General features: G+C 43.1%; 1 protein-coding gene across 1 annotated transcript; it reads left to right on the forward strand.

The window, feature by feature from the left end:
* The first annotated feature begins 496 nt into the window (after window positions 1-496).
* On the forward strand, window positions 497-21,615 carry CFAP161 (cilia and flagella associated protein 161). Its single transcript, XM_065906052.1, has 8 exons — window positions 497-565; window positions 2,095-2,184; window positions 3,254-3,486; window positions 5,266-5,350; window positions 10,317-10,475; window positions 20,092-20,165; window positions 20,571-20,742; window positions 21,577-21,615. The coding sequence occupies exons 1-8, from the start codon at window positions 497-499 to the stop codon at window positions 21,613-21,615; spliced, it is 921 nt and encodes a 306-aa protein (XP_065762124.1).
* The last annotated feature ends 1,800 nt before the right edge of the window (window positions 21,616-23,415 follow it).

The raw sequence follows: 23,415 nt of genomic DNA on the forward strand, positions 1-23,415 counted from the left end.
ATGTTATTTTGGTTTCCAAATCTCTACATCAAGTCTGTTTTGTTTTATGATTTATGGTGAAATGGCTGCTTGCTGATTATAAAAACAGACTGCAAGCAAGCTCGGCTTCCATTTCAAAACTCCTCTTTGCTGCGCGCCCCCCCCCCCCCAAACCAAGGGATACCTCCTTAAAATCAGTTTCTTTTAGATTCCAAAAGAAAAAAAAGTTTGAGAGCATTTACGACAAAACGGGGTCTGTAACCTCGAGTCTTCTCTCTCTCCTGTTTAACCATTTAACTCAAGATAAACCTAAGGATGGAAGTGAGGCGGAATGAGCTTGGGGGTGGGGGGTGGGTGACAGACCCTGGGGTGCGGCAGCGCTCAGCCCAGCGCGACTCACTTATTGGCTAGCAGGGTCCCAGCCCTTGGCCAATCGCTGGGCGCTGGGTCGTCATAGCGACGAGGAAGCTAACAAGGGCGCTGTGCCCGAAGCTTGTTGGTGGGAGAGCTGGGGACGATGGCGCAGAACCTGTACGGTCCACGAGTCCGGATTGGCAACTGGAATGAGGACGTCTACCTGGAGGAGGTACGAAGGGTGTGGCCCGCCACAGCCCACCCATGGCCCGGGGACTCCCACACCTGGCCCAAGTTCCAGCCCCTTCTTTGAGCATCCTAAGCCTCCTTTCTCACCCAGCTCACATCCAATGTCCCTAAAACCCCATCTCCCTATGAACTCCCTGAGAATCTCACAGGCTGTCCCACAAGTTCACGCCTTTCTACTCTCTCTCTCTTTAGCTTTTAACATTTATTTTTATTGGAGTCTAACTTCCATGTGTAAAACGGAAAGCTAGCGGGAAGCGTCTATATAGCACAGGGAGCTCAGCTGGGTGCTCTATGACGACCTAGAGGGGTGGGATGGGAGTGGGGAGGGCGGGGGGGGGGTCCAAGAGGGAGGGGACATACAGGTGCTTAGAGCTGAATCACACTGTTGTACAGCAGAAACCAACATAACACAGCAAAGCATTGTGTTGGTGGTGGTGGTCGGTCACTGTGATGTCAGCCTCTGCAGCCTCCTGCTACAGTCTATGAGGTCCACGTACAGTTTCTCCTGTACTACAAAGTGAATCAGCTATATGTATATATACGTATATGTCCCCTCCCTCTTGGACTTCCCTCCCATCTCCCCGTTCCCTCCCCGGCTCCCCCACCCAGGTCATCACAGAGCAAGGAGCTGAGCTCCCTGTTCAGTACAACCACCTCCCACTAGCTCTCTATTTCACACGTGATAGTGTATCTACGTCAGCTACTTTCTCGATTCATCCCACCCTTCCCTTCCACACCCCCACTGTGTTCACAAGTCCACTTTTTATGTCTACATCTCTATTCCTGCCCTGCAAATAGGTTTATCAGTACCAGTACCATTTTTCTAGATTCCATATGTATACGTTAATATATGATGTTTTTCTTTCTCTGACTTACTTCACTGTGTATGACAGACTCTAGGTTCACTGCATCTCTAGATCTCCCAAACTCTCAACATCCCTGTCTGTGTCTCTCCATTCGTCCAAAGCCCCACTAATTTCCCTCTGTTCCTTAGAGACCTACAGACTGGAAGCTTCAGTCCAGGTGAGAAGGCAGACCCTGAGCAAAATTACTGCTCCCATCCCCATCACACATCACCTCCTAAGGCTCCCGGTAGCATCCCTTTTACTGATCTTATACTCATTGCCCTGAATTTCTCCATGATCTTAACTAGACCCTGGGCCATCAGGGAGGACATCTAGTGTTCATCATCATAGAACTAGCAGAGACCTCAGAAGGGGGAGCATATGACCTTCAAATGTTACTCATGTTTGTCACTGGTTGAAGTAATTACAGGTGATTATTCTTTTTCATGTCTTTCTTGTTTTTCTAAACATTCCAAATGAAATAAAAAGTAATACTAAAGTGTAATGCTGAAAAGTCTACCACTCCTGTTATTCTCACATTTCTTTTTTCATTCTAAAATTTTACTTTTTCAACTTAATGTTCTTGTGACCTAAAAGCTCTAAATGTGTGTATTATTCAGGACTCTTGTTGATTGTTTGGATTTCATTCATTTTTCTCTTTAACCAGGAGATCATGAAAGACTTCTTAGCAAAGAGGGATAAGGGACAACTTCTCATACAGAGAAACAGAAGACTAAAAGAGAATCTTTTGAGACCGGTAACTGTAAATTCAAACAAAATTTTCAAAACTTTATCAAATTAAGTGTGGGAATATGTTAAGCAAGCAAATATTCCATAAGTGAGTGATCATTTGGAAAATTCCCATTTTTATCTTTAAATAATCACAATATTTAAAATCCCCTAAGATTTTATAAGAGCTTCCTTGGTGGCTTAGCGGTAAAGAATTCGCCTGCCAATGCAGGAGGCCTGGGTTTGATCCCTTGATCAGGAAGTTCTGGAGAAGGAAATGGCAACCCACTTCAGTATTCTTACTTGAGAAATCCCATGAACAGAGGAGCCTGGAGGGCTACAGTTCATGTGGCGGCAAAAGAGTCACATATGACTGAGCGACTAAACAACAAAAGCAAGATTTTAGAAACGTGAGAAGTTTACTATAATTACGTTTATCTATATTTTCCAAATTAGTCATGTCGGACTCTTGTGACCCCATGGACTGTGGCCTGCCAGGCTCCTCTGTCCATAGGATTTTCCAGGTAAGAATACTGGAATGGGTTGTCATTTCCTTCTCCAGGGGGTCTTTTCAACCCAGGGATCGAACCTGGGTCTCCTGCATTGCAGGCAGACTCTTTACCAACTGTGCTACCAGGGAAGCCTCTCCAAATTAAGAAGTGAATAGGTTGATGCATTCATAAGTAAAATGCCCTTTTGTTGGTGCTCAAGATATTTTCAAGGAATGTAATGGAATAGTAACGGAATCAATCCATGTGATTTCTCATGAGCTTTATTTTACTTCATTTGGGATTATCAGGGGCTTCAGTTTGGCAAATTGGGAGCAGATTGGTGGCACGAAAAGAAAGAATAAGGATCTGAGGAAATTCAAGTCCATTCCTTATTAAAATAGGGTAGGGACTTTCCCAGTGGTCCAGTGGTTAAGACTCTGCTTTCCAATGCAGGGGGCATGGGTTCCATCTCTGATCAGGGAACTATATCCCACATGCCACCAAAAATTGGGGTGCAGCCAAAAATTAATAAAATAAAATGGGGTACATCTGCGGTGGCAGAAGGAATTGCATGGTTTATTTGAAAAATTCCTATTTCAATCGCAGATGCAGCTTTCCATATCTGAAGACGGATACATTCACTACGGTGACAAAGTGATGCTTGTGAGTCCCGAACATCCTGAGACAGAGGCTGATCTGTTTCTGCGTGGGGACCTCAGCCTGTGTATGACTCCAGATGAGATTAAAGCCCATCTGAGCAATGAATTAGAGGTGCCCTGTGGCCTAAGCGCAGCTCAAATCAAGATCCCAGTTGGCAGAAACACTTTTACTATTTTGTGGTAAAGAAACTTGAATTGTATAATAGGCTCCTTTGCATCAGAAATATCTTTTCACTTGCAGCTTAAGGATCTTCTGGAATGAGAGCACTGCTGATTGGAGTCAGAGGTTATATGAACATTCTCTGTGATTCTCATCCTATTTTCTTATCTTGAGAATGATTGTCAAGGGATCTTTACAATTCCTTCACATAAACATCAGGATAATGGGTAATTTGAGTTCAGTTCCAGATGCTCCATTTGAGAGTATTGTTCCAGGGAATAAAATTCAGATTCTGCTTGAGAAGCCAAGTGGGGTTTTCCTAATATCATTTCCTAATGCTTTTGAGCTCACCCAAGTACTTTCATTATTTTTAATGTTGCTATGCTATTTCTGCATCAGAAATATATAGTTAAATGTAAGATAGTACACAGAGATTTGCTCTTTTAAAATTAATTATCCACTTAAAATGTGCTTGAATTATTGTAGATGAGCATTTAAGTCCTTGGAGAATAAATACATAATAACAATCAAAAGTTATTGCTTTCAGTTTGTTACTAATGATAGCAAGTTTATATGATAGGGATATAGTCAGTCCTTTAAGTCTTTAGATTTTTTTTTTTGAATGCAGACTATTTATGTTAAAACAACTAAAAATTGATCACAATTTCTGTTTCTTGGAAGATTAAGAGGGAAGAGTATACCAAATGTCTGCAAATTTGTTACCTTGCTTTTCTCTAAAGATGTCAGTGTTTGGAAATGTCTTGTATAGATGAGGGAATATAATCAGTAATATCATAATAATTTTAAATGGCATCAGGTGGTAACTAGATTTATCATGGTGATCATCTCATGATGTATATAAATGTTGAATTATGTTGTATATACTTAAAACTAAATGCAACATTATATATCAATTGTACTTCAGTTAAAAAAAGATGTCAGTGAACTTGGGCCAATTCATTAGTGTAGGACAGTATGTGAAGAGTTGGACACGACTGAGCGACTTCACTCTCACTTTTCACTTTCCTGCACTGGAGAAGGAAATGGCAACCCACTCCAGTGTTCTTGCCTAGAGAATCCCAGGGATGGAGGAGCCTGGTGGGCTGCCGTCTATGGGGTCACACAGAGTCGGACACGACTGAAGTGACTTAGCAGCAGCAGCAGCAGCAGGACAGTATGATGTGCTCAGTCCATCCTAGGCTCACAGAGTGGGAACGTTCTGTGTCCTGACTGTGTTGGAAGGTGGTGAATAAGGTGCCAGCAAGATTTGAAGGTCAAAAGAAAAGACCTTTTAGTTAGTGACTTATTTCATTACTGTACACGAGTAGGCATCATCTCAGTCCTGTTCAACTCTTTGGGACCCCATAGGCTGTAGCCTGCCAGGCTTCTTGGTCCATGGAATTTCACAGGCAAGAATACTGGAGCAGGTTGCCATTTTCCTATTCCAGGGACTCTTCCATTACCTAGGGATTGAACCCAAGTCTCTTGCATCTCCTGCACAGGCAGGCAGATTCTTTACCATTAGCACCACCTGATTTGGTCTCTGGGTTGGGAAGATCCCCTGGAAAAGGAAATGACAACCCACTCAGTATTCTGTATTCCTGGAAAATCCCATAGATAGCACACTGGTCTCTGCTGTCTATGGGATCGCACGACTTAGCGACTGAACGACAACATGGTATATAGAGAGTCCATGGGGCTGTAAGAAAATTATAAACAAAACTGCATACACAAAAAAATAGAGCAGTAGAATGATCCTAATACAGAGAATTGATATTATATTCATTCTCCACCGACAGTGCAGCTGGAGAGGTCATCGGTCAAGTCCTCAGATACGGACAGAACTTCCGCCTCGGGATAACAGGAGGATTTGACGACAGAATGGTGAGTCATCATGTTGCAGGTCTACTGGGACCAGTCACTTTTGTTTCCGGGTGGACTACTGGCTACTTACTGAAGTGGACAGAGAACTCTACAGGTATGGGCTCCATCTCTGGTCTCATTATATTATCAGACTGCAGCTTTTCCAAGGCAGTTTTGGGCCAGTTTTTTCCTTCCAACCTCATGGATTACAAAAATACATCCTTAAAAGCTAACGAGTAAGGGGGAAAAAACCTTTTTTGCAATGCATCTGGTAAAAAGCAAAAACTCATACCACCTCCACTTACAAGTTAAATGATCAGGTTATATAATAATAATCTGACAGCTTTTTTTTTTTTAGTGAAAAAAGGTTTTTTCAGGGAGATACATACTCCATAGACAGAATGTAGGCCATCTCAGAAGGTGAGAGGCCCTGACAGCTGTTTAATGTCACCCATGCTAACATATTTGCATAAATCAGGGAGCACAAGTCTTTGATCTTAACCTCCACCTTGGAGATTCAGACAAATATGAATTCCAGCTGAGAATCCTATGGGATGGGAATTTGGGTAACTTATTTAACATTTTTGCATCTTGTCTATAAAAATGGAGGTTATTATACCATGTTGTTGTTGTTGTTTAGTCACTAAGTCATGTCCGACTCTTTGTGACCTCATGAACTGCAGCACACCAGGCTTCCCTGTCTTTCACTATCTCCGGGAGTTTGCTCAAATTAATTTCCATTGAGTTGGTGATGCCATCCAACCATCTCATCCTCTGTCACTCTCTTCTCCTCCTGCCTTCAATCATCTTTCCCAGCATCAAAGTCTTTTCCAGTTATACCTTACTACATGTGTAGTGCTTCACATATATTAATTCATTTATTCCTCCCAACAAGTCTTTAAAAATAGGGACTATTTTACCACAGTTTTACTAATGGGAAAACTGAGGCACAGCAAATTAATTGCTTTTGTTCCAAGTCACATGGCTACTAAATGGCAGAGCTGGTGTTAATGTAACATTTTTTCATTGATTCAAAGATTCCTTTATTGTTTGATGTGGCATCATCATCATCATCATTATTTTTGTACTAAGAAATGTTTTTATACTAAATTATTTTGTACTAAGAAATTAATGCTGGCAGTTACACTCTGAAACACCATAGATGGTAAGCTGCAGCCTGATTTTATTTTAACTTTTTGCTTCATATTGGAGTATAGTTAATTAACAATCAGGTGATGGTCAGGTGATGGTCAGAGGGACTCAGACACATATAAACATGTATCCTCTCTCCCCTAAACTCCCCTCCCATCCAGGTTGCCACATAACATTGAGTGGAGCTCCCTGAGCTATACAGTAGGGGCTTATTGGTTATCCATTTTAAATACGGCAGCGTGTGCACGTCCATCCCAAACTCTCTTAACTATCCCTTTCCCCCATCCTTTCCCCCACCTCACCTCCCCCAGCAACCATAAGTTCATTGTCTAAGTTTGTGAGTCTGTTTTGTAAATAAGTTCATTTGTACCATTTCTTTTTAGATTCTGCCTATAAGTGATATCATATGATATTTCTCCTTCTCTGTCTGACTTTACTCAGTATGACAATATCTAAGTCTACCCATAATGCACAGCTGAATTTTTTTGTATTAGTTTACTTTTAATAATAAAATTCATTGATATAATTAAATTCAATCTAATCTTAGTCAATCCTGACCATGCATAAAATTCTTTTCTCAAGCTTCCTTTTTCATAAACTTCCCTGTGTGCAGCCTGATTTTAAATGTGAAAATTAGAGGAAATATCTCATCAGAGAAAGGACAGTAAATCATCACTGTTTTATTGAGAGAGGAACCCTACTAACATTTTGACTTACTTTATAAAGGGAAAATCTTAAAATATAGGGAAGATCACAAGCACTACAACATTTAGATATTATTTTATTCTTTTCTTTTCCCTTTCTCTTTCTTTTCCTGCTACTTCTTTTCCTACCTCCCCCTTCCATCTCATCTCTCTTTCTCTTTCCTATAAATCATCTACTCTTTTTGCCTGTTCATTGCCTTGGGCTTTAATATCTGCTCTTTCACAGATGATAAAAATGTGTCACGTGTGTTACTAGTATTTCCTCTCTTTTGTTGCTTGGCTTTTAAATTGTAGCTGTTCTAATCTATGTTTGAGTCAAACCTATCAGTGCTTTTCTTTGTAATTCCTTCCATGGCTCAGAGCCTTTGAAGTCTGTTCCAAAGATGTGATAAAAAGAGTAACTTGTATTAATTTTTAGATGTCTGAACTTAAAGTATTGCTTAAGTTTATTCTTTCATCCACTTGGGATTTATTTTGATCAAGGGCTTAATGTGAACATCTAAATTTCCCCCAAATGACTTGTTGGTTGTATCTGTGTTATTTCTTGAGTAATTATCCCTTTCTTCACTGAAGCATGCTGCATACATTATTACATATGACTGTTTCTGAGCTTCCTATTTGGGACTGTTGAACTGAAGTTGTCTATTTTTTTAATTTCCCAACTGTAGTTTTATAATACAACCTTGAGGACTTGTAGGGCTAATTCCTTCTCATGATACTTCTTTGAATTATGTTAGGAATTAATCTTTCAGTTAAATGTAGTAACAATTTTTTAAAGTCCCTCTGCCCCTGTAGTGGGGGGAATCACTTGGTGTTTTGACTGACATTGTAAAATCAAGTGCATTCACCTGTTTAGTAGCTTTATTTGTCCTCTGAGATATCTGTTTCTTCAATTATTCTTTTCTTTCTTTGTTTCTTTGTCTTTTTTTGTTGGCCACATTGTGAGGCATGTGGGATCTTACCCAAACTGGAATCAAACCTGTACACCCTGCAGTGTGAGCAAAGACTCTTAACCACTGGACCACCAGGGAAGTCCCTATCCAATTATTCCTTTCTACATCTCAGTAAAGTTTTGTGCTCTCCTTCCCATAGATCTGACACTGATCTCATCAAGGTTATTATTTGATATCTTCTATTTTGGAAGCTGTTAAGGCAGGTCCTTTTGACAGTTGCAGTAAAAAATAGAAGAAAAACATTGACTTTTTTCTACTCATCTTTGATGAAATCACTTACTCATTAATTCTAGTTGCTTCTCTTGTGACTTCTAGGTATACAGTCACCTCATGTTCAAATTATAACAATTTTATCTCATCCCAAGTTCTCATACCTCTTATTTCTATTTTTCATCTTTTAATTAGCAAGCCCTTTCAGGGTATTTATGAAAAATCTGGTGATGGTGGCCATCTAGATTTGTTCCTGATTGTATTGATATTTTTCTTTATATGAAGAAAGCAATGTTTGTGGCTTGAGATGTATATTATTTTCCATTAGCTCGGAATGGCATGGCCATCCTCCCCATCAGCCAGGCTGAAGCCACAGTACATCTTGGACCTATCTTTCTTTCCCACCCACATACAGCGCCAGTTGTTAGGTCCTGTGGCTCTTCCTTCATAATGCAGTCTGGTCCTTCTTTGCATTGCCAATGCCACTTCCCCATACCTTGACCCCTTCAGTCTATCCTGACTTTATTCCATACTGACAGGATGCTATCAGGTTGATCCTTTAAAAGGTCAGCTCTTCTCACCTCCCATCTCCAATGAAAAGTCCATAGTGCTCTCTCTTCCCACCTCCCAGCTGCCCTCTGCATTAAGTGCTGCTGTTGACTGGCATTTAAGCCCCTCTGTAATATGTCCTTGGGGCTTCACTGGTGGCTCAATGGTAAAGAATCTGCCTGTCAATGTAGGGGACGAGGGTTCCATCCCTGGGTTGGGAAGATCCTCTGGCAAAGGAAATGGCCACCCACTCTAGTATTCTTGTCTGGGAAATCCCATGGACAGAGGAGCCCGGCTTGCTGCAGCCTATGAGGTCATAGAAGAGTCAGACACAACTGAGCGACTGAACAACAATATATCCCCTCTGTCCTGGCCCATGCTCATCCCCTCTGGCTCTCTGGCAAAACATCACCTCCTATTTGGAGTCTTTCCTGAGCCCCTGGGAGAGCAAGTGTTCCCACCTGTCCGCTCCTGTAGCTCTTGGCATCCCTGCTGGATACCATACCTTACAGATGCTCCCATTTCAATCCTCTCTCTTGTTAGTCAGGAAACTTCTAGAGGGCAGTAACTCATTTCCACCTTCCCCAGAGTGCTTCATGCCACAGCTTTGCATAGAAGAGATGTTTAATGAACAGTGATCAAAATATGCAGAAACAACTGCTAGGGGCAGGGTGGAAGGTGTATTGGTAAACAGCTGACCAGGAACTAACTTTATGGACTTTTCAGCAAAATGGGGTGCTGCAAAGTTGAAAAGTCAGCCAGAGAGCTGACAGAAGTCCCAAGTGTGGACATCAATTCCAGAGGGGCTGAGTCCCCCTTGGAGGCTTACATATGAGTATCATCTGTGCTGGTGTTGGTTTTAAGAGCATTCACTTCACGCAGTACATTTCATGCAACATTATTCATAGTGAATAAAATACTGATCCAAACCCAATGCCCTGAACAAGAGGAGGAGTACAGAAGGAGAAGGAGGCTGGGTTTGGTATTCAAAGAAAGGGAAGGCAGTTGGAGGTGATGCAAGGGTGAGTGGTCTCAGCCTCTTGAGACGGCCTTTTCAAAATAAAGTTGAGTGCCCTCATACGATCAGTAAGAGCAGGGCTTTGGAAAACTGCTTTTGAACACACTGGCCTTCCCTGGTGGCTCAGATGGTAACGAATCGGCCTGCCAGATTAAGAGACCCAGGTTCAATCCCTGGGTTGGGAAGATCCCTGGAGAAGGGAATGGCAACCCACTCCAGTATTTTTGCCTGGAGAACCCCATGGGCAGAGGAGCCTGGCAGGCTACAGCCCATGGAGTAGCACAGAGTTGAACACGGCTGAGTGACTAACACTTTCATTTTTTGAACACACTGGCCATCCAGCTAGTGAACTGCTGCTCGCATAGTTGTGATAGAAAACATCTGCTTGCTGTCCTTTTCAGTTATATTTATCAAGTGACCACAGGACCCTTCTGAAGTCATCCAAGAGGTCCTGGCTCCAGGAGGTGTCCCTGACGCATGAGGATTCCTACCTGAACTGCTGGCAGGCTGCCTTCCCCGATCCCCAGCTTCGCCTGGAGTACGAGGGCTCCCCCGTCCCGGTGAGCACAGCTGTGTGTGCCAGTGCTGTGAAGTGGCTGCAAAGCATTCCTGTGTGTAAGATGGAGGCTTGTCGGGGCTCTGATGGCTCCTGTGCCTCATGAACTTTCACTCTGTCTCTCTTTCATTTCTTTAAAAAATATATGATTTATTTTTTTTATTAAAAAACTATTTTTTGCTGCACTGCGTGGCAGTGGGATCTTATTAATAGTTCCCTGACCAGAGATTGAACCTGCGCCCCCTTCAGTGGAAGCACAGTCTGTTTTTTTTTTATTTAAATTAGAAGATAATTACTTTACAGTATTGTGGTGGTTTCCACCATACATCAGCATGAATCAGCCATAGGTATACATATGTCCCCTCACTCTTAAACCTCCCTCCCACCCCCCACCCCATCCCACCCCTCTAGGTTGTCATAGAGCACGGGGTTTGAGCTCCCTGTGTCATGCAGCCACTTTCCATTGGCTATCTGTTTTACATATGGTAATGTATATGTTTCAATACTACTCTCACACATCAGCCCACCCTCTCCTTCCCCCACTGTGTCCACAAGTCTGTTCTCTTGGTCTGTGCGTCCTTTGCTGCCCTACAAGCAGGATCATCAGTATCATCTTTCTAGATTCCATATATGTGTGTTAATATCAGATATTTGTCTTTCTCCTTCTGACTTACTTCACTCTGTATAACAGGCTCTAGGTTCATCCACCTCATTAGAGCTGACTCAAATGGGAAGCACAGAGTCTTAGCCACTGGACCACCAGGGCAGTCCCTTGCTTTCATTCCTACTCAAGTTTGGGGAGTAATGTTTTCCCCAGTGGCAGCATCCTGCCTCAGTGCTTCTCCATGCTGACCGCACATAGAGTCACCCACACAGCTTCGTAAAAATGCGGAGGCCCAGGCCCTGCCCCTGAGATGAGGCTGAGAACCACTCCCCTGACACTGTAAAGATGCTGCTGCTGCTTTGTTTCAGGCCTCTGTCAAGTCCTCATTTTTACTAAGTCAGATAGATTTATCCATTTTATTCTTAATGGATTATGCATTTGGTGTTGTAGCTGAAAAATCTTTTTTTTTTTTTTTGATTGGCTGCATGGCTTATAGGATCTTAGTTCCCTGAACAGGGATTGGACTTGGGTCACGGCAGTGAAAGCGTGGAATCCTAACCACTAGGCCACCAGGAGCTCACTAAGTCCTCACTTCTAAAGAGCCTAGGTAATCTAGAGGAGTGAAGGACAGGGCAGGGCAGCCGCACAGGTTAGCACAAGGCTGATTGTTTTCTTAGAAGTCTGGGCCCTGCAGATGGCAGCATAGTTCTGGATGGGGAGGCAGGTGCAGAGGTGCAGAGCTGTTTTGAGTACCAGAGGCTGTGCTATTTGCTCATGCAGCATCAGGCAGATGAAGACCGAGGGGTCATTAGAGGTTATTGGGAGACTACAGACTTATAGCCAGGAAGAACTTAAAGAGCTGGCCATCCAGGGATTTCCAGTTACCAGCCACTCTGGATCTACCCAATGCAGTGGGCTTCTCTCTGAAGCTCCATTGCTGGACCCAGGTTTGCAAGGGTCTTTTTTCTTTCTTTTTTTTAAATATTTATTTCCCTGCATCAGATCTTAGCTGTGAAATGTGGGATCTAGTTCCCTGACCAGGGATCGAACAGGAGCCCCCTGGACTAAGAGTGCAGAGTCTTAGCCAGTAGACCACCAGGCAAGTCCCTGCAAGGGTCTTTCTCCCAGCATGGAGAATGTAGACGTGGTCCACAATGATGCATGCTTAACAGATTTCTGCTGGCCTTTGCCAAGCTTCGTTCTACTTGAAATTGCCTCTCATCGCCACAGTTTAAACTATCAGTATCTCAGCTTCAGTATCTATAAAATGAGGACATATGATGATGTTCAACTTATCAGGTTTTATGAGGATTAAACGGTTAGTACATTTACCATGCTTATTAGAAAAGTACAAAGAAAGAGACTTCCCTGGTCGACAAACTAAGATCCCACATGTTGCGTAGCATGGACAAATTATTTTAAAGATGCAAGAAAAGAAGAGTGGATATATATATATTATATTGAACTGATTCGCTTTACTTGCACCTGAAACTAGTGCAATATTGTTTGTAAATCAACTATGTTGTTGTCCAGTCTCTAAGTCATGTCTGACTCTTTGCCAGCCCATGGATTGCAGCATGCCAGGCTTTCTTGTCCTTCACTACCTCCTGGAGTTTATACTCCAATAAAAATTAAAAAAAAGAAAAGTGCCTGGCTCAGAGGGCACTCCCGAGTGTTCATTGTTGTTAATTTAATGGTGGTGGTGGTTCTGTTGCTGTTGTTAGGTTAGACAGGTTGTCAGGCACCAGGAGCTTGTTTCTCCATTGCTAACTCAAGCCACCGCCCGAGGCAGGTCTTCGAGCCTTACTCAGACACCTCTGCAAAATGGAACACTTCATACCTGTCCAGCTGCCATCCACATGTCAGTGCCCTTCAGTCAGGAGCACCTGGGGTTGAATGAGTCAGCTTTATTTCTTGTCTCAGTGATGGAGAACACACATCACAGGAAATGGTGGGGTGTCTCAGTAAAAGACTGTCAGGAAGGACAAGCTACAAAACTGGGGCTGTGGTGGAAGAGTTTAGGGAGGGTCTCAGGAAGTTTGGTTGGGTGCCGTCAGGAAGCAGGTGTGTCTCAGCACATCTTATCTATAGAGGGCAGGCCAGCACCCGGCCAAAGCTGTCCTGAGTAAGGAAGCTGCGGTCACTCCTGTTCTCTGGCAGAGAAGGACATTTGGTATTTTGTGGTTTGGACAATGCTCAAGGTTTTGCTGTGTTCAGACACAGTTACACAGTGGTCTTCTTTCTGCCTTGACCCATTGTGGTCACAGCATGGCCTTGTCTGATGTGGGCATTGTGTGAAATTGATTATATTCCACAAGGGAACACTAAGGCATAGCTGGGGGTGCCAGCCCAGCTCCTGGGTGTCAGAGCTGCTTTCTCTCATCTCACACTGCCTTTAGCTTACATGAGTCAGGATTTTGAAATAATATGTCTTTTGTTTTCTGATTATAAACAATGTATGTTCACTTATGGGAACTCAGAAAAGGACAAAAAATAATAAGAAAATTACCAGTAGTTCCACCTTCCAGAGAGAGCCACTGTTATCTTTTCTTTTTCCATGTCTATGTTTTCTAAAAATTTAATTTTAATGTTTTTAAAAAATTAGGACATCAGGAATATTCTTATTTTTTCCACTTAAAAACACCACTGACCCTATTTCCAATTGTCAAGGATCACCTCCAAATTGACTTTAAATGATCATATAATGTTCCATCATATATGTTTTTATAATAATGTATTTACTAATCTATAAAGGTTTGACTTCTAGGTTATTCCATCTCTCTCGCTCGCTCACTCTCTCTATATCTATATCTATATCTATATCTATATCTATCTTGGGGGAGCGTGTAATTTACTCAGTTCTGTCTTGCTGTAGCAAAAATTTGAAGCGATGGACAGACCAGTGTTACAGCTCCGTGTTACAGCTCAGTTTTATTTAGAAATCAAAGCAAAATACATCCTTGAGGCGTGAGGGCGGGTTGACCAAAAGACTCAAAGAGAAGTGAAGTCCCCCGATCACTGATCACGTTTGACTCCTCTTTTTATGTTTCTTTCTCCTCCCCCAGGCTTGCCCTATGTAAATTGAGCTAGCCAGGAGGGCTGTTTGTTTTACCTGAGGTTCTCACTCCAGTCCTCAGACCTTCCTTTGTTCTATTTTTGTGGGCTTTTCCCTTGTTTGTCTTTCAGCCACTGCCATTCTGGTCTCTTTTTTCCTATTCTAACTACCTAACATTGCCCCCCAAGAGATGGGAGGCCCAATTCTTTGGAAATAGGGGTGTTGACGCCTCTCTGGCTACTTCCTGCTGAACTGGGATGGCAAGGGGCATTGGGCCTCCCTCTCTTGCTAGTCTCAAGCCTCAGAGTCCTTATAGCGGTGTCCATCTAAGGGTGAGTGATATTTTCCATGGTCAGCTGTAGTTTTATGTATCCTTGTTGAACTGGCACTACATGTTATAGCTTGTTGACCTGGGCAGAGACAAAATGGGTTAGACAATTGATAATACATGGAGCAATCATAAATAGCATCAATATGGTGATGACAGGGATTAGTAGGGGCATTAGCCAACTCCAAATTCCCCATCACCACAAGAAGGATCCCCCAAAGAGAAATTGTAGCCATCCTAACTCTCTAGCTCATTCTTTGAGATCCTGTAGGATCTGAATGTTTTTCTTGAGGACTGTGAGACTTTCTTTTAACTTAGCTGGAGGTATTTACCCAGAAACAACACATCTCATTCAAGATGGCTCAAGCCCCTCCTTGTTTAGGGATCAGGAGTTCTATCTCCTGTCTGCTTTGGAATACAACCCCTGCCAAGCTGTATTGGCTCTTTAGCGCTATCCTGAGAAATCTTATCCCCAGAAACTTAATTTTGGGGGTGTTCATTAGAATGTCACTCGTTTGCAGTCCTGAAGAGGTATCTGAGATCTATCAGGGGCCCACAGATGTATTGAGTGTCCTGTTTCCTTCCATGGCTTGATTCATGAGTACTGAATCCAGGAGTCATGGTACCTTTACTGCTGTGGGGGTAGAAAATATTACAGGGTAGGGGCCCTTCCATGTGGGCTGGAGTTGAGCCTTTGGGGATCCATCTTTCCAGACTTTAATTCAGACTTGAGTCCCTGGAGCATATAGTGGTGACTCCTTAGAATCTTTTGGGTCCTGGTTGACACCCCACAAGCGTATATCCTGTTGGAATTGCCCAATGGCCATGGTATAAAACTGGAGGGACTGAGCCTCTGGATTGAGGAAGAGGTCATTGACATAAACAAAGATCTCTCATATAGCATCTCATAAGGAGTAAGACCAGCCTGTTCCTTAAGGGCTATACGGGTGCAGAGGAGAGCTATTGATAAAGCCTCCTTCCATCCCAGGAAGGTATCCTGGGTTATCTTTTTTATCGCTGATTTTAAGAATTGGTTGGCTCTTTCTACTTTTCCTGAAGACTGAGGCCTCCAGGTACAATGGAGATAATAAGTAATGCCCAATGCTTTAGAGACCCCTTGGGTGACCTTATAAGTAAATGATGTCTCATTGTCACTTTGTAATGACCAGGGCAGACTAAATCTCAGAATGATTTCATGGAGCAGTTTTTTTACTACCTCCTCAGCCTTCTCCGTCCAGATGGGAAAGCCTTCAATCCATCCTATGAATGTATCTATCATGACTAATAAGTATTTTTACCTTTGAGAAACTGGCAACTGGGTGAAGTCCATCAGCCAGTCCCCTCCCAGGTAGGTCCCATGTCATTGGACAGACTGGGCCAGCTGGGGTCTTTGAGCTCCTTGGGAGTTGTTTAATTGGCAAGTGGGACAGGAGGAGATCACTTGCCTTATGGTCGTTTGGAGGCCTGCTCCTCTGAAGGACCTTTCTAGTAATCTTTGGAGAATCTTCCCCCCTAAATGAGTGGTGGCATGTAAGGAGTTAACCAACTTCCATTGGCAGTTCCCAGGGAGAAAAAGGAGTCCCTCCTTTTGGAACCACCACCCCACATGATCTTGAAAGCCCTCACTCTTGGCTTTAAGAGTCTCGCCTTCAGTATATGAAGGTGTTTCTGGCAAATTAGTCTGTGGAACTAGGGTGGCAACCCCTATTAGGTCATGGTTCTGTAATGCTGCTCTCTTAGGTGCCTGATCGGCTGCTTGGTTCCCTCGTGCCACTTCTGTGCTCCCTTTTTGGTGTCCTTTAAAGTGGGAGACTGAAACCTCAGTGGGCAGATGGACTGCCTCCAAGAGTCTAAGGATTTCATCACCATATTTGATTGGGGACCCTCGGGTGGTCAAGTGGCCTCTTTCTTTCCAAATAGCAGCATGTGCATGTAGCACCAGAAAGGCATTCTTGGAGTCAGTGTAAATGGCTACTCTTTTTCCTTTTCCCAGTTTTAAAGCTCAAGTCAGGGCTATGAGCTCAGCTAATTGGGCTGAAGTACCTGGTGGCAAAGATTTAGCCTCTGTGGTCTCAAACTTGGAGACTACTGCATATCCAGCTCTTTTTCCATCCAAGACAAAGCTGCTTCCATCAGTGTACCAGATTTCTTCAGCATTGGTCAGTGGATCTTCTGACAATCCCTCTTGGGGTTTTGTCCAGTGGTCCAAAGTTTCTAGGCAAGACTGAAAGGGGAGAGAGCCCTCGGGGGCAGGCAGGAGGGTGGCAGGGTTAAGAACCTCACAAGGGGATATAGTCAGGCCTGGATTTTCCATCAGCATTACTTGATATCTAAGGATTCTTTGATCAGGCATCCATAAATGGCCTCTCCCATTTAGGAGTTGTTTCACTTGGTGGCTGGTAAAAATAGTTAATATGTCCCCATAAGGGAGTTTTAAAGCATCTTCTATCAGGATTGCAATAGCTGCAAACTTTCAAAGGCAAGGAGGCCAGCCTCAGGTGGTTGGGTTGAGCCTCTTGGATGAGTAAGCTACAGGCTAGGGCTCAGGTCCCAACCTTTGAGTTAACACTCCCAGGGCTATTCCTTCTTTTTTGGACATAAAGTTGGAATGCTTTTTCTGGGTCTGGCAACCTCAAGGCAAGTGCTTGAGTTAAAGCTTGTTTTAGGGTAGCCTCTGCTTTCTTTTAAGGAGTTCCCCACATCAGTGGGATTGAATCATCCTGTGCCTTCAAGATTTCATATAAGGGCTGGGCAATTAGACCATAGTTGGGTATCCAGATTCTATACCCAATTCACCCCAGGAAAGCTTGCAGTTGTTTTCGAGTCGTGGGGGAGGGCAACTGGAGGATTCCTTGTATTCAGTCAGAGGACATTCTCCTGGACCTGTGTGTAATCTGAACTCCCAGGTAAGTGACCTTTTTCTTGACTACTTGTGCCTTAGCATGGGAGACATTATATCTCCTCTCTGCCAGAAAGTTTAGAACCTGAATTGCATGTTGTTGGGCATGTTGTAGGAAACAAGGAAGATGAAGGCCTGAATATCTAGAGAGATTGGATCTCATACAGCATTTCTCTCCCAAAGGCCAGCTGTTTTCTGGTTGTCCCTCCAGGAGATTGCAGAGGCAACATTGTGGGCCTGGACAGGGCTCAGGAAAAGAGCATGAAACAGGAGGGAAGGAGGTAGGGTACAACTTTTGAAAAAATGACATAGCCCAAGGGCATAACATAAAGTGATTAAAATAAAATGGATCAAAGATGACAAGTCAAATTCAACTAAACCTTGATCCTCAGTCTGTAAGCTAAATGACACACCCAGAGGTACCAGGACAGTTCCAAGGCACTGTCAAAAGACCGAGGAGTGGGTGGTTCCACAACTGTTGGAATGATCATCCCACTCATTAGCATATGAAATCACCCAGCTCGAGAAAACTAACCACACCACATTCCATGGCCTCTGCACTTGCCCTCTGCAAAGGCCCACATCTAAATCCAAACAAATCCACCTCTCACCTATTGCTGTGTCTCTCACTGAATTTTTTGCAATGAGACATCAAGAGCCTGTGCTTCATTAGGTCATAAAACCAGGCACCGTGGGTTTTGGCCGTACTCAAGTCCCAGTCAGATATGACTGAGTGACTAAGCATAGCATAGAATCCCTGCCACATGGGTTTGAGTCCCAGTGTTAGGTAAATGGTTTCAAACACAACTTTCAGGAATGGAAAGATGATGACCTGCCCAATACTTTGTAAGCAGTGGCATAGATGGAGAGAGGAGCTGAAGGATGGGAGGAAAAAGCAGTGAGAAAAATGTGCCAAGGAATCCCCTTCATAACCTGCTGGAAAATCTGCTAAATACCTGACCTGTGCCACAGTTTTCTTTGGCCTGATCCTTGGCACAAAGAAGATTAAGGACACAAGAACCCCCACCCACTTGGGCAATAGCTACTAAGGTACAGCAGATAGTAGAGCCTTTGGGACACCCTGGGGCACCCACTGCCACTCGCCCATTCACGGAGGGGTTTGAGGAAACAAGAAATGAGAGATTGTATAGGAATTAAGATTTTGTTAGCCAAATGTCCTTCCAGCGATAGGGGCGAGGACTTCCTACACCAACCAGAGGTCTCCTGGAATCTGAGGCTGAGCCGCATGAGCGATAGGGGCGAGGACTTCCTACACCATCCAGAGGTCTCCTGGAATCTGAGGCTGAGCCGCATGAGCGTTCTGCTGAGTTTGTTTTTGATGTCCTGGTTTCCAGCACGCTGAGCCTCTTGTCACTTCCCCTGTGCTGGGTTTTCTTCACATTCAGCTTCCAACGCAGGAGCTTCTGCTGTGCTTGGCTTCTGCCTCGTGGGGGCCGAGCAGAAATTGTTTGAGCCAGGTTAAATCCTAGTCACGGCACCATATATGCTGGGAGAGTGTGTAATTGCCTTGGTCTGTCTCGCTGCAGCAAAAATTTGAAGCGACAGACAGGCCAGCGTTACAGTTCCGTGTTACAATTCAATTTTACTTAGAAAGCAAAGGAAAATATATCCTTGAGGTGTGAGGGCGGGTTGACCCAAAAAGACTTGAAGAGAAGAGAATTCCCAAGGTCACGTTTGGCTCCTCTTTCTGTATGTTCTTTTCTCCTCCCCTGTGACTGCCCTATGTAAATTGAGCTAGCCAGGAGGGTTGTTTGTTTTACCTGAGGTCCTCACTCCAGTCCTCAGACCTTCATTTGTTCTATTTTTCATTTGTTCTTCATTTGTTCTATTTTGTTCTTTTCCCTCTGTCTTTTAACCACTTCCATCTGGACTCCTTTTTCCTATTCTACTTACCTAGCTTAAGTGGTAAAGAATCTGCCTGCGATGCAGATTGACCCAGGGTTCAATCCCTGGGTTGGGAAGATCATCTGGAGAAGGGCATGGCAATCCACTCCAGTATTCTTGCCTGGAGAATTCCATGGACAGGGAAGCCTGGCGGGCTACAGTTCGTGGGGTCACAAAGAGTCAGACACGACTAAGTGACTAACACATACACACACACACACACACACACACACACGTGTGTATATATATGATTTTGAAATAATGTCTATTTTGTTTATATATTATAAACAATATATGTTCATTTATGAAAAGTCAGAAAAGTACAAAAATAATATGAAGATTATCAGTTGATATATATATCTATAAAACTACTGGGCTTCCCTGGTGGCTCAGTGGTAAAGTATCCGCCTTAAATGCAAGACACACAGGAAACGCAGGTTTGATCCCTGGGCTGGAAAGGAGGGAAACCCATTCCGGTATTCTTGCCTGGAGAATCCCATGGACAGAGGGCTACAGTTCATAGGGTCACAAAGAGTCGGATATGACTGAAGCGACTGAGTATGTGCACTGGCATGTAACTACTATATATATAGCATATATACTATATATAGTATACAGTATTATATATGTATATAATATATAAATAACTACTGGTAATCTTCATGTTATTTATTCCATTATTTGGTAGTGATTTTCATATCTGCTATATATAGATACTATATATAAATATTATATATATATTTATACACAATATTTCCAAAGTCTTGCCTTTTTGAAACTGAAAGCCTTGATTCATAATTCAAATAACACACTTTCTTTATCTTTAAAGGCAAACACAAAGATTCTTCTCACTCACTGCCACACGAATCGCGGGCTGGCGGCCCACCGGCATCTTTTCCTAAGGTACTGTACAGCAGGGTACAGCAAAATGCCATGCCGGAGGGGGGAGGCTGTGAATATAGGCAAAGAAGTTCAATTTAAAGAGGATGGCCACGCACAAAAGTCCTTTGATGTCGAAAAAATATTACCACCCAGAACTTTGATGGTGTGAAAACTTCCCTTAGAACCCTTTCTAGTATGCAAGTTCTTCCCCATAGAGGATTTTTAGCTATCATGGGGTCCTATACACCTTGTCCATGCCCAAACCTGGTGAGTCTTGCTGGCAAAAACATCCTATTTTAGAGAAACTCCTTCCCTGCAAGGGCTTTATATAGCACTCTGCTGAACTAGGGGTTTTGAGATGAACTTAACAGCTTGTTGAGGGTTGCAATTCCATTTCCAACCTGTGTTAATTCTTTCCTGCCCCAGAACCTATTTTGGAAAGGAAGCAGAGGTCGCTGCTCACACCTATCTGGATTCACACAGAGTTGAAAAGCCAAAGAACCACTGGATGTTGGTGACTGGAGCTCCCAGGAAGGACTTGTCCACCATGTTGGACCTGCCCAAGCCTCCGGCAGAGGACACCCGAGCCCTGGAGCAAGTGAGAGAGCAGGTTTCGGACCCAGGGGCCAGAAACACACCTGATGTGCATGCCTGCATGCCTCAGTGCGCACTTCCAATGTAGCTTTATGGGAAATCAACCTTGCATGCCTCAGGCTATTCTTAAGAAAGGCATAGAACTCTCCGAACATTGTATTAAAACAAAGACTCTATTCAGACTATTGAATTAACAGTGTAGGTGTAGGACACAGGAAAAAAATTGCCGTGGGCAATAGCTCAGAAATTGCATTTGAAGGTTACTGGATGACATTCCTTTGTTGATGAGCAAATTCTGAAGACTCAGCTTCCTATATTTAGATCCTCTGTAGCAGCAGCTTCTACGAGGGCTGTGTTACTTTTTAAAGCTATGTCTTTGCAATAAAGTTATCAGAACTTTACTGAATTTCTGGCTCCACTCTCTTTATCCCAACCCTGCACAGTGTAGTAAGAAATAAAAAGTGGGTAGCTGTGGACTGTTGTGGCCTTACATTAAATATTTTCCCTCTCGTATTTCTGTGTCTTCTTTTGGCTTAGGGAAATCAAGATCTCTATTTGACCAGTTCTGTATTTTGTAGTGATTTTCGTATTGCAGAATCTCCTTATTTCTGCCTTATCTTTGAAACCAGCATATTAGTTGTGGCATTCATGTCATCAGACAAAATGAATATATATCTTTCCATGTGTTTGTCCATCTACTACTCATTCTTTGTGGAGTACCGAGTACCTGTGATGTGTAAGGTGCTATAATGGGTTGAAGAGATGCCCAACCCAAGAGATTAAGATGAAGGTTATGACTGGTTAGCATAAAAATCCCGTCAGCCCTCCCTATCTGCAGTTTCGAATCTGCAAATTCAACCAACCGCCCAACGTGTAGCATTGATACTATGTTTATGATATGCGGGTGGTTGAATCTGTGGATGCAGAACCTGCAGATAGGTAAGCTGGCTTAAGGAACTTGAGCGTCCTAGGATTTTGGTGTCGGTGGGGGCACTGGAACTGTCCTCGCGGATACCAAGTAACAGCTGTGTGCCCAGAGGCGGAAAGTAAGTCACAGGTTATATAAATGCATTTTAAATAAATGCAGCTTCAAGCCAACGTGGCTTGACTGTTTTCCAGGAGGCAGTCATTACCCTGTCTATTGCAGTACAATAGGAGGAGTTACTGCCCTTGGCTGTGCACTGGATTCACCTGTAGAGCTTTAGTAATGAATGAAGCCTGGCCCTAGCCCAGAAATTCAGAGTGGAGTCTGGCCCAGCAGGGAGCCTGGAGGACCCGACCTCAGAGTGGCTGGAGTGTGTTTTGTCTGGTTGGTGCCCAGTGATAGGCAGAAAAAACTGTGCAGGTTGTTGAATCTTTCGTGGCTGCATGTATCAAGTTATTTGAATTTTATTTGGATGGTGATGGGGTTCAAAGGGTTTAAGGAGGAAAGTGGCATGATTTTGCTTTAGAAAGATTATTAAGGAAGCAGCAGGGAGTGAAGGGGTCCTTGGGGAGAGATGAGGCTCTGAACTGAGGCAGTGTCAGGGAAGGTGGAGAGAAAGGGATGGATTGGGACAGGGCTCCCCAACTTCCAGGATCTAATGCCTGAGGATCTGAGGTGGAGCTGATGTAATAACAACAGAAATATATGTGCTGCCGAAGCGAGCACATAATAACAACAGAAATAAAGTGCACAGTAAATATAATGTGCTTGAATGCAGTGGTTAAGACTCTGTGCTTCCAGTGCAGATGTTGTAGGTTCAATCCCTGGTGGGGGAACTAAGATCCCACCCACCGCATGGCAAAAAAAAATTAAAATATGTAAAGAACTCTTATAAGTGAAAGAGAAAACCACAATCATGCCATTAGAAAAATAAGGCAAAAGGTGTTAACTGGAAACTACATGAGAAATAATTTAAGCCTTCAGTAAACATTTCAAAGCAAGTTCCAATGAAGATAATGAGATGCCTTTTTTTTTTCCTTCTCCTAAAGAAAGGCAGTGACAGAACCACAGAGTGTCAAAGCCCACAGGGACCAAAGCTGATTAGTCTCACAATCAGTTAAGTCCTTTGGAGAATGGAAGTAACTCGGGTAAGATTCATACAGGCTCTTCCGTCCATGGGATTGTAAGATTCATACATATGCTGAAATCTCCTGGATGATCTTGAAGGCATTATGCTAAGTGAAATCAGTCAGATAAAGACAAATACAGTATGATCCACTTACATGTAGAATCTGAAAAACAAAATGAAAACAGATTCATAGATACAGAGAAAAATGGGTGGTTGCCAGAATGGAAGGGAAATGGTGAAGTGGGTGAAATAGGTGTTGGGGAGTAAAAGTTACAAACCTCCTGTTATGAAATAAGCCACAAGGATATCATGTACAGCATAAAGGTCAAGAATATTGTAATGACTTTGTATGGGGACAGGTGGTGATCATTACATAATGCGTGAAAATGTTAAATCGTGATATAGTACACCTGAAACTAACATAATATTGCACATCAACTATATTTCAATTAAAAGTAAGGAAGAGAAAGGAAGGAAGAAAAGAAAAAGAGAAAGGGACCGGTTTCTCGCCTGCATATTTAGTCTTGCAGTTTTCCAAAGCGGCCACAAGATGTCAGTGTTAAAAATGCTAACAAGTCGGATGCCCTGGTTCAACAGTTGAGCTTAATTTCAAAATACGAGGG

This window comes from Muntiacus reevesi, chromosome 15 (assembly GCF_963930625.1).
Source record: "Muntiacus reevesi chromosome 15, mMunRee1.1, whole genome shotgun sequence".
Classification (NCBI taxonomy): domain Eukaryota; kingdom Metazoa; phylum Chordata; class Mammalia; order Artiodactyla; family Cervidae; genus Muntiacus; species Muntiacus reevesi.

What these genes read in the sequence shown, in the direction of transcription:
- CFAP161 (XM_065906052.1), top strand. Translation starts at nt 497, where the DNA reads ATGGCGCAGAACCTGTACGGTCCACGAGTCCGGATTGGCAACTGGAAT. An exon ending in AGGACGTCTACCTGGAGGAG is followed by an intron (nt 566 to 2,094) that starts GTACGAAGGGTG and finishes CTCTTTAACCAG; the next exon opens with GAGATCATGAAAGACTTCTT. An exon ending in CACCGGCATCTTTTCCTAAG is followed by an intron (nt 20,166 to 20,570) that starts GTACTGTACAGC and finishes TTCCTGCCCCAG; the next exon opens with AACCTATTTTGGAAAGGAAG.